Raw genomic sequence first — 11691 nt, forward strand, 5'->3', positions numbered from 1 at the left:
CAAATTTACAAAAAAAACACTCAAGACATTCCCTTAGCTTTTTTAATTATGTCGTTGTATATATAGATGATTTATCCATACACCAACCAAAAGCTTGAGACCTTCACGATAAGTCCAATTGTACATGCGAAAAATGTAGTCAATTGTACTTCCAGTGCTCACAAATGCATTTCCTATAGCCATACTGAACACCAAGAGCATTCTTTTTTTTTTTTTTTTTTTACCTGAATTTGTCGTTTACAAGTTTTCCACAACCCTCTCTGTAACAATGACAACCAGCCATTACTGAAGTCACTTCCAAGTAACAAAGTTACAGCGGTTCAGTTTAAATAGTCCTCAATTAAAAAATTTGCAGTCCAATACAGAAGGCTAGGAGACCTGAACAATATGAAAGTGCTAGTTATTAATTTACAGAGATCAGGCATCACATAGTGCTATGAAGTATCCAATATGCTACATATGAATACAGCTGTTGATACCTTACAAACGCCTTAGGTCATTTTCAAGGCTACTTGAAAAAAAATCAATAACCTTGGCTTCTATGTACATAAACCTGTTTTGTTTATGCAGGAGATAAATGTTATCACCACAACCAGAGGTATAACATGGCCTCTTGGCCTCAGTGATAATGGATTTTGTCCCATTTTCTAATGTGTTGCTATTAACCCCCAATTTTGTTTGAGTGGGGAAGAGTTGCCATTATAGCTTCCCCTCCACTGGACTCCAAAAGACAACGTTGTTCAGAGCTTCTTCTCTTGCATCGTGCTCAAGTTTAAGTTGGTTTGTTCGCCTCAGCCACTGGTTACATTTTGGTTGCTTTCCCACGTCTTCTGGTGGATTTCCAATAACAGTTTGAAGAATGACTGAGAAGAACCTGTTCTGGAACCACTACTTAAGGGAACAACACAAGCTTTTTCACTTCACTACAATCAGTCACAGAGTAATAAAAAGTAGAATGGAGGACTCAATTCATTCCCGGAGCAGCGCCCCCAAAGTTGAACGTTGGTGGTACAACAGGTGCTGTGAACTTGTATCCTCCGTGTTTCTCAATCATTTTGGATTCTACAGAGAAAGAAAATACATTAGTAATTTACGTCAGAGTGTAATAAAGCATTTTGCACTTGAGACAACTGCATCCAATGACCCATAAAAAAAAAATATTTGGGTACCGTGTGCTGCCCGTCTCTGGTCTGCGAGTGTGCCAATGTCCTGAAGCTGTTTGCCCTGCTCCTCATCCAGTGCCTGTGTCAGAGCCTGGTACCACGCCGGGTCACGGAGCTCAATGTCTAAAAGAAGAAAAGAATTATCATTGCACTGCTTCATAACAACACATTTAGTAGCTAATCAGTACTTGTCTTACTTTGTAATATGGCTTTGAAGATTTGATACTCGTCTACAAAATTGTCTTCATCGTCTACTGAAGTAGTGTATCCCTCGAGTGCTGTCTCCTCTGCATCATCTTCCTCCCAGTCTTCATCATCTCCATCCTCTCCGGCCTGCTTTGCCAACATCTCCAGATACTCCTGCCCCTCTTCATCAATATCGTCCTCATCACTGTTAAGTTCAGCTAATAAAAAAAAAAAAAGTAGAAAATAAACAAATTATAGACTTTTCTGGAGCAGAGGTTTGATTTTAAGCACAGTCCACGACAGGAACGGTGACATGAATAATAATTTAAGTGGACATACAAACAAAAAAATGTGTGGATCATGAGGTCATACAAAAAAAACAAACAATAAATCACAAATCCTACCAGTTTCATCATCTTCTTCCCCATCTTCATCATCGTCATCATCATTCTCATGCTCAGCCCGGCAAGCATACGCCCTCTTAAGACCGCTGAAGAGCATGATGGCAGCTGGCAGGAGCTGACCGGCCACTTGGTTGACAGCCTGAGGCCTGTGGTCAAGGTCCATCAAGGCGCAGAGACCCAGAATGGCCATTTTTCTGTCATGTAGTCTGCAGAGGAAAGAAATTTAGAATTATACTATTGTTGTCACCAAGTTGTAGCTCAATTGGTGTCAATGGTTTAATTATTCCATTGTATCAAGTCCGTTTACCCAAGGAAGCAGTCAATGTCTTTGAGCCACTGTGATATGAAGTGGTTAGTGATTGGCTCGGTGTTGTTGGGGAAGCGGAGATTCTCCAGAGTGTTGAGGAGAAGAGGAGGGCTGTAGTAAAGTGCTGCTATGGCGACCTGCAGACACATGGTCCTCAGCTCGCTGGTCTTCACCTCCCTTGTCAAACGCTCCAGTGCAAGAGCCACAAACAGGGGCACCACCTGCAATAATGACATTATGTTTATTCAAGCATGAAACAACAGGGTGTGTCCCATACATGAAACAATACATTTTTACTTTTTCTAACCTGGTCAATGCCACGGCCCTTGCACTGAAGAATAATAACTTCCAATAGTTTAGCAGCATGGCATTCTGGGTCTTCACCGGGGTCCCCTGTTAGGATCTGAGGGAAATGTCTTGTAAGGCTCACTTCTAAAAACAGTTTATGGCAACAGTACCAATAAAACTTCTGTTTTATTTACCTTCTTGCACATGCTAAAGATAATCTCCAGGTATTTGGTATCAGAGAGGAGTGTGTCAGTATCTACTGTGACATAGTTGTGAAGAAGTGGCATCATATCTGAAAAAGGCAATTTATTGAATTTGTTAAAAATTTTCTAACCATATATACCATAACAAAAAATGCCCATGTTGTAAGAACAAGCATGCACCTGTGAAGTAATCAAACCCATCCTGCTGGAAGACTTCATACACAAGTGGAAGCAGCTGCCACATTTGAGGTGACACCTGCTGGCACGTCAGGCTGTGAGCTAGGGACAAGATCTCTTCATAAAACTCTGAAAAACAGAAAAACGTTACATATTTTTCTTTAGCACTATTCAACATAAAGGCCAGCAATGAGGTGCAATGCCATTCTACAGTCTTGCTTAGTGAGCTTACCAAGAACATGCTGCTGCAGCACAGTTCCAATAACCTGCAGACAAATGCCTTCCAACTGCTGAGTGATCTACAAGAGCACAGAAAATGTATCACCAGATTGAAAAATGTATAATACAAAAAATACAGAATTTACCCAGTTGGATAAATGCATTTTAACAATTTAGAAAATTTTAACTGACAATAAATGCATGTCAGATTTCCCATTCTCTGGTTTTATAAATTAAATGGCTCTAGTTTGGTCAGAAATGGCTGTCTGCCTGAGCACTATTTCTAGAGTGTGGCTCAGCCTGTGAGTCATTTTGAACATGGTGAGAACAGAACGTGTTCCCAGGAGTTGGTGGGAGGCTGAAGTGTGTTGGCAGAAGCTCCGTCCGAATGAAGAGGGCTCTATGGAAATGACGAGCGAGTGTGGGCAACAGCAGCTCACCTCTTTGTGGTCCTCTACAACACTTAACAATGTGTCAATGGTGTTGAGGATGCCCATGGCCGTCACTGCCTTGTCATCTCCTCCCTCCTCATCTGGCCCCGTCTGAATCACCTGATTGAATGTCATTGCCTGAAAATGCAAACCATTAGATTCCAATCCACACAACAAAGTTTAATATGTATATTAATTAATTTATTAGGACTTTTCACTGGAGCAGTGATCATGATAGATGTCAGTTGTACTAACCAGATGTTGTGTCATTTCCACTGCTATGGGTGTAACTTCCTCACTGTATTCACAGATCATCTTCTGTATGACATTAGTGAGGTCATCATTCTCAGTCTCTCTGACAATGTGAAGGAGCGCTTGCATCACGGGCCTGATGAACGGAGTAATATATTCTTTGGCTAAAACAAGATTTAAGACACAAATTAGTTACATTTTAGACAATTAAAACAGAGGGTTAACATGCAGTGCACATACCTTTTTCTTGGTTGCTGATGAGAACCTGCAAAGCAATAGCAGCCTCTACCTTCACTGGCATCTCATTGTCATTTATCAGGCAAAGTCGAGTGAGCTCAAGAGCGGACTGCAGGTTCTGGTCACTTTTGAACTTCACCTCACAAAAGTAATGCAGCACCCAGCATGCCTTCAAGTTTAAATAAACAGAAATTAATCAACGTTTTGCAAATGAACAAACCAACTGTGAATAAGTCTTAAGGCCAATCACGCTTACCCTAGCTCTCATATATCCCAGTTCACTGCGGAAAAGGGGGAAGACGTGATTCTGCAGCATGAACTCCATCTGGTCCTTGTAAATTTTTTTCTGTTACAAATTAATTGCAACGTTAGTGGCTTAAAACCTTGGAAACTAACAGGTAAACATCAAGTAAAAAAAAAAACCTTGAGTAGAATCTCAGCCAATGATCCTATCATGTGGAGGGCACCATCCTTTTTTCTGGGGTCTGATGCTGGGTCTGTAAGAATTTGGTAGCAGAATCCCATGGTCTTTTGTAGCACCTGATCAGAATATCAAAATCATTAGGTTAAATTTAGAACAATAACATAAGATGTATGAGTTGCATTTAATCCATACCTCTTTTCTCTTCATACAAGCAGTGAACAGTAGTGTTTGTGCTGCTGTTGTGGGGGAAATGAAGTCCTCAAAAACATCTATGAGCAAAAGAAACTTAATAATCAGTCACGCACTTATGTACTGTGTATGCCATGGTTTTCTTCGTACCAAATTTCATGCGAATATACTCGTAGGGATCTTCCTGCCATAACTCCTCATCACTGTCTGTATAACACATGAGGGGGAAAACCACATCCTGAATAATAACCTGCAAAACGAAAACAATGAGTCAAGGATCAGCAACCCAGCCCACGATTGAGAACATAACTAACACTCAGTTATATCAAATTCATTTATACCTGAATGTGTGGCTTGAGATTCTTCCACGTCAGTGCGTGTGCAATTCCCTGGTTGATAAAGTTGAGTGTCTGCTGGAGTACTCGAGGAGCAACATATTGTGATGTCTTATACTGATATAAGACTTTAAGGAGTACCTACAAAAAAAAGAATACTTGAATTTTGAAAATTTCCATTTCAGACCTAAACAGGATGGGAAAAAATACCCAACATACCTGCTGTGCTGCAACTGCATACTCTTTGAGGAAAAATTCTGCAAATTCTGTGTACTCTTTGGTTGTGTTGCCTGGACTGCCATATCTAGAATACGATTATAAACGATTATTTTTAGAAACAAAGATTTTTTTCTTTCTTTCTAAGTGAATAGTTCAAAGCTTCACCTTTCAAACAGTCGAGCCAAGATGTGAAGTGCCCACTTCTTACACTTCCACCACGGCAGCTCAGGGCGCTCATCCTCATCGGTCTGCATGGTCTCCTAGATAACAAAATACACATTGCCAACAAAATTCTACAGCATCACCAAAATATTCAATGCACAGAAATGAATGCGCCCTTACTATAGGAACATCTCTGTCCACTATTGTCCTGAAGATTCCCATCCATTCTGTTAGATTATGTCTGTTGATTAGCTCAAGGGGAAGGTTGTACTGAATAGATAAAAAGAAAAAGGTATGACAAACACATCAAAATATAGTTTCAAAAGAAAACATGCAGTGCAGTTACCTGGAAGAGGGCATAGAGGATTTTGAGGATTTGTTTCTGGATCAGGACAGACTCACTGGAGGGGTTTGGGAGAAGCCGGATGAAGAGGTCTTTGAGCATGGGCATGAAAACATCCATGGCAGCTATCAAAGGCTGACGCTCCTCTGGCTTTTTGTATCTGTTTCACACAGTTAAAGTTACACTATGGACTGTAATAACACTTTAACATCAGAGAGATTGACTTACTCATAGTTTTTGACAAGCTGATAAAGACAAAGCAAGATTCCAAGCCAGGATCCACTATTATCCGACTGCAGATAGAAAGCAATTTTGTCCACAAAAGACCTCCACTTGACAGGGTAATCAGTCTTGATCATATGATGAATACACGTTGTCAACTGGACTCTAAGTAAAAAGTATAATAGTAAATTAAAGCTTCCACAGAAAAAGCAGTGTGCCATCTAATTTTTGAGTATATGGGGCCATAGTTACCTGATGCGCTCAGGAGAGTGGATGATAGCTTCTATTATGTTCTCTCGAATAAAGTCCCTGTCCGCCTCAGGGATGTTATTGGCTGGCGTGTCTGTGCCCGAGTCATCACCATCACTCCAGTGTTGAGTGATCATGTTCTTAAGGTAAATTACACCTATTTATAAAAAATAAATAAATAAAATGTTTACAAAATACCCACATACAATACAGAGCCCAGAAATCCAAACAACAAAAGAAAGAACACTGAGAAGTTCAAATGTTTTGAATGTGGCTCACAGGGAGAGCTCCAGGAATGAAGAAGATGCCGGACCACTGACTAAAGGAAGGGCCATCAAAATCCAACATACTGACGTAGACTTTATAAGCAACAGAACAGCAATGCAAATGTGTTTACAAAAAATTATGAATTACCTGCTTGTCTGATATCCAAATCCAGTTGACCAGACATGGTGAGTTGCAGCAGAGTAGACACAAAGTTAACCTGGGTGTGAGCCTGTGAACCAGAAACAGACATTTGTCTATGATGACACTGATATTGATGTAAAATTGCTTGTCTGTAATGAACAAATGAATCACTGATACCATGCAATCATAAACGTTGCAAAGACTTTAAATGCCTCTAGCCTTCACTGGATGATAGCACAACACAATTACCGCGGGCTGGAAGTGAAGTCATTCCAAACTACAGTGTCATGGCATGTGAGCACTGCACTACTCATGCTTATGTGAGTGCTAAAGAAAAACGTAGAGGATGCCAGGCCAATAGGTTTAACAAACATAAGTGTTTTAACCAATAGCATAAATACTCTATGAAAGAATACATTTTCTTCACTTGTGAAAAGTAAACAAAACAAAGGTACATGTGCAAATGTGCATTGTTAAGAGGTACCTTCTAACGTAATGGATACAAGAAGAAATGTGAGAATAGAGACAATCAAAAACGATTTAAACTAAAGCAATGTTAATGACACCTAAAAGGTATGAGCATTTGTAAAGTAGTAAAAAATGTCATGCGCAATCCAAAATCATTAAAACTGACGTATGAGTGGGATATAACGGAAGCATTTCAGGTAATATTTATAACTTCGGAGAAGATAAACTTGTTTACTTGAAGTATTGTCACAGTGACACGTGAGCAGCAGCTCATCCACAAGCAGCAAGGTTAGCTCGCCTCGTTTAGCTACAGACACGCTTAGCCTGCCATTAAATGTGGCACTGACCATAGCCTTTCAATCAACCAGCCTCAAATTCAGCCAAACACAGTAACAGTAACGACAAGGAAAAGTGTATACTCTAGCAGAATTTTTCAAAAGTGCGCAATAGCCACAGCAATTACTGCCACAGATCAGGCAGAGGGGGCTAACGGGACACAGCGGCACAGCTGGCTCGGTTTGGGCTAACACTTGCGCTGATTCCTGACACCTTAGATATTATGGGTGGAAAATAACACTAGGTCACTAAATATGAGCTCCACATATGACAGCGCATCTAAAAAGCCAATATCACTGCATATCGAGTGACGGGACACAGCGTAGGTTCGCATAGGGTAATGGAGATCGCTCCATCTTGATGTTGTGAACGGAGGCCGCGCTGAGACCGCGCCACTATTGCCATCGTTAACCGACAGACTTTTACCTCGTTCAGCCGCCTCTCCGCGGCCTCCCGCAGATTGGGGTCCATCGTGCCCCGAAGGGCCTCGATCAGAGCGTCAGGATCCATAACGAGAACTCTGCTTACGACTCGGATTTAGTTTTGTAGAGGTCCGTCAATTCCCAGTCACTGCGCACATGGACGCACAGCTCTCCGGTTACCCGGCGCGAAAGGAAGGAGCGGAGAAGTACCCGGATAGTTCAGCGCCGCACTTGTGCAACATGCACATCCGGCGGCGCTCAGGACACTCTGGGAGTTGTAGTCAAAGTCTTTTAGTCCATATTTTGATCTCCCAATTTTAGTTGAAGAACACATTTTAGACTATGTCACGTAAACTTTCAAGTTCCAGAAAGAAATATTGATATTGAATGGACTATCTATCGTTCACTGATATAGTTCTTCATGTGCTGATTTTGTGCCATACATAGATACGTACTACATACATTCTATAACAGTTCACGACGCTTTTATTTTGGTGCAATCCAAAATTTATCTTTGAGCTTGACTTGAGTTTTCTCCATAGAAATAATGGTTTTCTGATAGGGGGCGCTGTTTCTCTTGCCCGCACACGAAGGTAAAAGGTCATGGCATTTCGTCACAAGACTGTACTGAGAAACTCGCCGGTTGTGGTTGATTCCGTTTCTGTTACCGATTTTCTAATCCCCGATCTGATTTGAGCCGAGAAAAATGGCTAAAAGGCGGAGAGAAAGACAAGAAATAGACGGCCTCTCCTCGACACATGCGGAATCAAATGAGGATGCGAGTAAAACACCGATACTCAAAGGTATGTCCATGCTACGCTTGCGGCTAAACGCTAAACAGAAGAAGGCAACGACACCCTTGAGAAACAAACATCTTATGCCACTCTAAAGGCTGTCAATAGATATTTCTAAGGCGCTCGCTGTTTTAAGAGAACGTGGCCTTAGATATGCTGAATGTTTTTCTCTCACTTGCTCTAATGTTCAAACGATATGAGAGAGATGGACAGAATCGGTTAAATATCGCTGACGACCCTTTCAAGTGACTCGTTGGTCATTTTCCACTGATGTGTAAATATTAATGACAGGTAGGTGAGCAGAGGTCAAAAACGCATAATTCATAGGTCATTTATCTTTATTAGTTATAAGAAGCAGATCATTGCATTTCACTTTAGGACAAACAACGTTTTGGCTGCACATATTGCAACTGCTCGTATCAAATAGGAAAATCCTTCCTTAAATCATTGTCCCCCTTAACAACAACATCGCATATATTTCTGTGATAACTTGCTATAACATGCTTTATTCCACAGAATCCCCCCAGCCAACTCAAGGGTCAACGCGGATGTCACTTCTTATTTTGGCTTTTATCTTCACATGTTCTGCCTCTTTCATGTACCTGGTCTACAGACATTTCCCTGAGCTCTCTGAGTAAGGGTTTGATTATTATTTTAAGATATGAAGTCCTATGTAATGTCTTACATATTTAGAAATCTAGTATTGCAAATGCTACATAATCACTAATTTTGGAATGTCTTTCAGAGACGAAATGGAGAAAATCAAGATCCCTAAAGATATGGAAGATGCCAAAGCTTTGGGGACAGTGTTGTCCAAATACAAAGATACATACTACACTCAAGTACTGGTTGCATATTTTGCAACATATGTTTTGTATCCTTTCAGAAACTACATATTCTTTCTGTATTGTAAATTAGTAAATAATAATTCAGTATTGGTCTTATCATATACCTGCAATAACTATATGGATGGCCTATAAGATCTACATTACATTATATCATATTATGTTTTTTTTTTTTTTTTTTTTTTATCATATTCCAGCACTAAACCTGGATTTAGTACACTACCACTGATATGAAAAAGTGAAAAAATTCAATTTTGTTTGCACCTTAACATCAATCTTAGTCTTCAAACATTTGCGATACCTGGATCAATTTTTCTAAGTATCCTGTCAGGATATCTCTATCCTTTCCCCCTGGCCTTATTCCTGGTGTGCCTGGTATGTTGAATATGCTAAATGCATTGATACAGAAAATGTAATCTGAGGTGTGTCGTATGAATCACGCATAGCCATTTACTGCTGTACATTTTTATTATTTACAGTATTATACTCTGGTCACTGCAATAAAGTGAAATGCATGTTTGTACCTGCATCAAATCACACATTAATGTTATAGTTTTGTGCATAATGTGTATTACTTTTCAGTGCTCTGGCCTGGGGGCTTCTTTTTGTTATATGCTGTCTTACTTGGTGGGTAGACCCATGGTTTACAAATATCTCACAGACAGAGCTCAGAAATGGTCTCAGCAGGTGAAATATCCAAAATGTGTAATGATTAACAAACCCAAGCATTGGGTTATAATTAAATTTCATGTCATTCTTTTTAAAGGTGGACAAACATAGGGATCACTTGATAAATTACATAATCTTCCTGAGAATCACCCCGTTTCTTCCCAACTGGTTTATCAATATAACATCCCCTGTCATCAATGTGCCTTTAGGGGTGTTTTTTATTGGTACCTTTTTAGGTAACTTCTTTATATTTCTTCTTAAGTCATTATAAATTTTATTTTTCAATGATCATATTTTAAAATTTTTTCAGGAGTTGCACCGCCGTCCTTTGTTGCCATAAATGCTGGGACAACACTGTACAAACTGACCACAGCTGGAGAAGCTGTGTCCTGGAACTCTCTGGCTGTGCTGGGGATACTAGCAGTGCTTTCCATTTTACCTGTGTGCTTCCAGAGGAAACTACAGAAGAAACTGGAGTAGAGCACTTCACCTCATGCTTTCCTTGTGTTCCTCCTCAGCTCAGGAACAATGCAGCTGTCGCTCAACTGGCTGTGTGTTTGTGTGCATCCACACTGCTCATGACGCTGGTTACTGACCACCAGCTCAATAAGAACTTACTGATAATTACCAAATGCATGCAGTGGTTGAGTGGTCCATTGTACTGCAAGGAATGCTGTTTGCATTGGTTAAGTTTCTGTGAGTTGTATTATTTGTATGCATTTTAACATCTAATAATTTATAGCTCATTTATTTGAAGGTGCTACAGGCAGCATAGAATGGCAAGACCGATTTTATTCACTGTTTTTACTAGTTTATAATACTGCAACAGATACAGATACTGCTCATATGTTTCTGCAACAATTATGTTCTATTCCATTTGCAATATCTTCACACTCATTTTGTGTACACTCTTAATATTTATTGTTCAAATCAGGTCAAATATATGTTGACAGCAATAATTCGCAAATTATTGATTGAACAAAATGTCCTTTTAAAAAATCTTAACTTTTTATACCAGGTGCACAATTGCCAATGTATGTGTTGAAGAGGTAGACTTGACTGATGGTTGCAGCTGATTTTACTGTCACAAATATTCTTCTTTCAACTGCTACTTATTAAAGCTTAGCTAATACATGCTTAGATTGTACTTTGGATAGCATTAATCACATATCATCACATATGATCTTAAAGTATTCCATTGACTTCAGAAAAGAATAACTTTTTCAAAAAAAATATTTAACCTGGTTATTGTGCACTAATACCACACTTTACTTTTATAATACAGAAATAGACAGAAATGTACAGCACTCCCCTAATTACCTCAGTGCTATTGACAGTCTTAATGGTGCCTGCTGACAGCAGTGGAAGAGAGTGGATGGTGCCTATTTTGAGAAATATTTCAATTATACTGCATGCTTTGTATGTTCTGTGCCCCCCCCCCCCCACACACACACACACACCCTCACACCTACCCCCCTTTTTTTTTTCACAATGTTGGTCTTTGCTTGTATGCTATATGAAAATATATTGCTGCTAAAGTTGTGGAAGATTAAGTTATACGGTGAATGTACATAGAAAGAACATACATTCTCTTTCATCTGTTAAACTTGCTCAGTTTTAATCTGATGTCTTAATTTGATCTCTGATTTGAAACCCTCAGTGTGCACTGATCAACTTGTTTAATTAAAATTCAACCACAGAGAATGAGTATTATGTCTACTTTTGCTTTTTTATGTGAA

The 11691-nt window shown here is 39.7% G+C and overlaps 2 protein-coding genes across 2 annotated transcripts; one reads left to right on the plus strand and one right to left on the minus strand.

Annotated features, from left to right (window-relative positions):
- Positions 1–28: 28 nt before the first annotated feature.
- ipo7 (importin 7) lies at positions 29–7845 on the minus strand. The gene is made up of 25 exons (XM_020938844.2): positions 7649–7845; positions 6425–6506; positions 6014–6167; positions 5768–5926; positions 5543–5699; positions 5377–5466; positions 5200–5294; positions 5035–5119; positions 4822–4956; positions 4631–4730; positions 4484–4560; positions 4291–4407; positions 4124–4213; positions 3871–4036; positions 3634–3794; positions 3388–3516; positions 2961–3027; positions 2732–2857; positions 2543–2640; positions 2368–2463; positions 2061–2281; positions 1754–1959; positions 1361–1567; positions 1170–1286; positions 29–1062 (listed from the first exon to the last, which is right to left on the minus strand). The coding sequence occupies exons 1-25, from the start codon at positions 7730–7732 to the stop codon at positions 965–967; spliced, it is 3117 nt and encodes a 1038-aa protein (XP_020794503.1). The 5' UTR covers positions 7733–7845; the 3' UTR covers positions 29–964.
- Positions 7846–8238: 393 nt separating this feature from the next.
- tmem41b (transmembrane protein 41B) lies at positions 8239–11660 on the plus strand. Its single transcript, XM_020938928.2, has 7 exons — positions 8239–8447; positions 8955–9072; positions 9184–9312; positions 9565–9658; positions 9866–9970; positions 10050–10188; positions 10263–11660. The coding sequence occupies exons 1-7, from the start codon at positions 8351–8353 to the stop codon at positions 10430–10432; spliced, it is 852 nt and encodes a 283-aa protein (XP_020794587.1). The 5' UTR covers positions 8239–8350; the 3' UTR covers positions 10433–11660.
- The last annotated feature ends 31 nt before the right edge of the window (positions 11661–11691 follow it).

This window comes from Boleophthalmus pectinirostris, unplaced genomic scaffold (genome assembly GCF_026225935.1).
Source record: "Boleophthalmus pectinirostris isolate CB_2022bp ecotype Guang Dong unplaced genomic scaffold, ASM2622593v1 HiC_scaffold_19, whole genome shotgun sequence".
Lineage (NCBI taxonomy): Eukaryota > Metazoa > Chordata > Actinopteri > Gobiiformes > Gobiidae > Boleophthalmus > Boleophthalmus pectinirostris.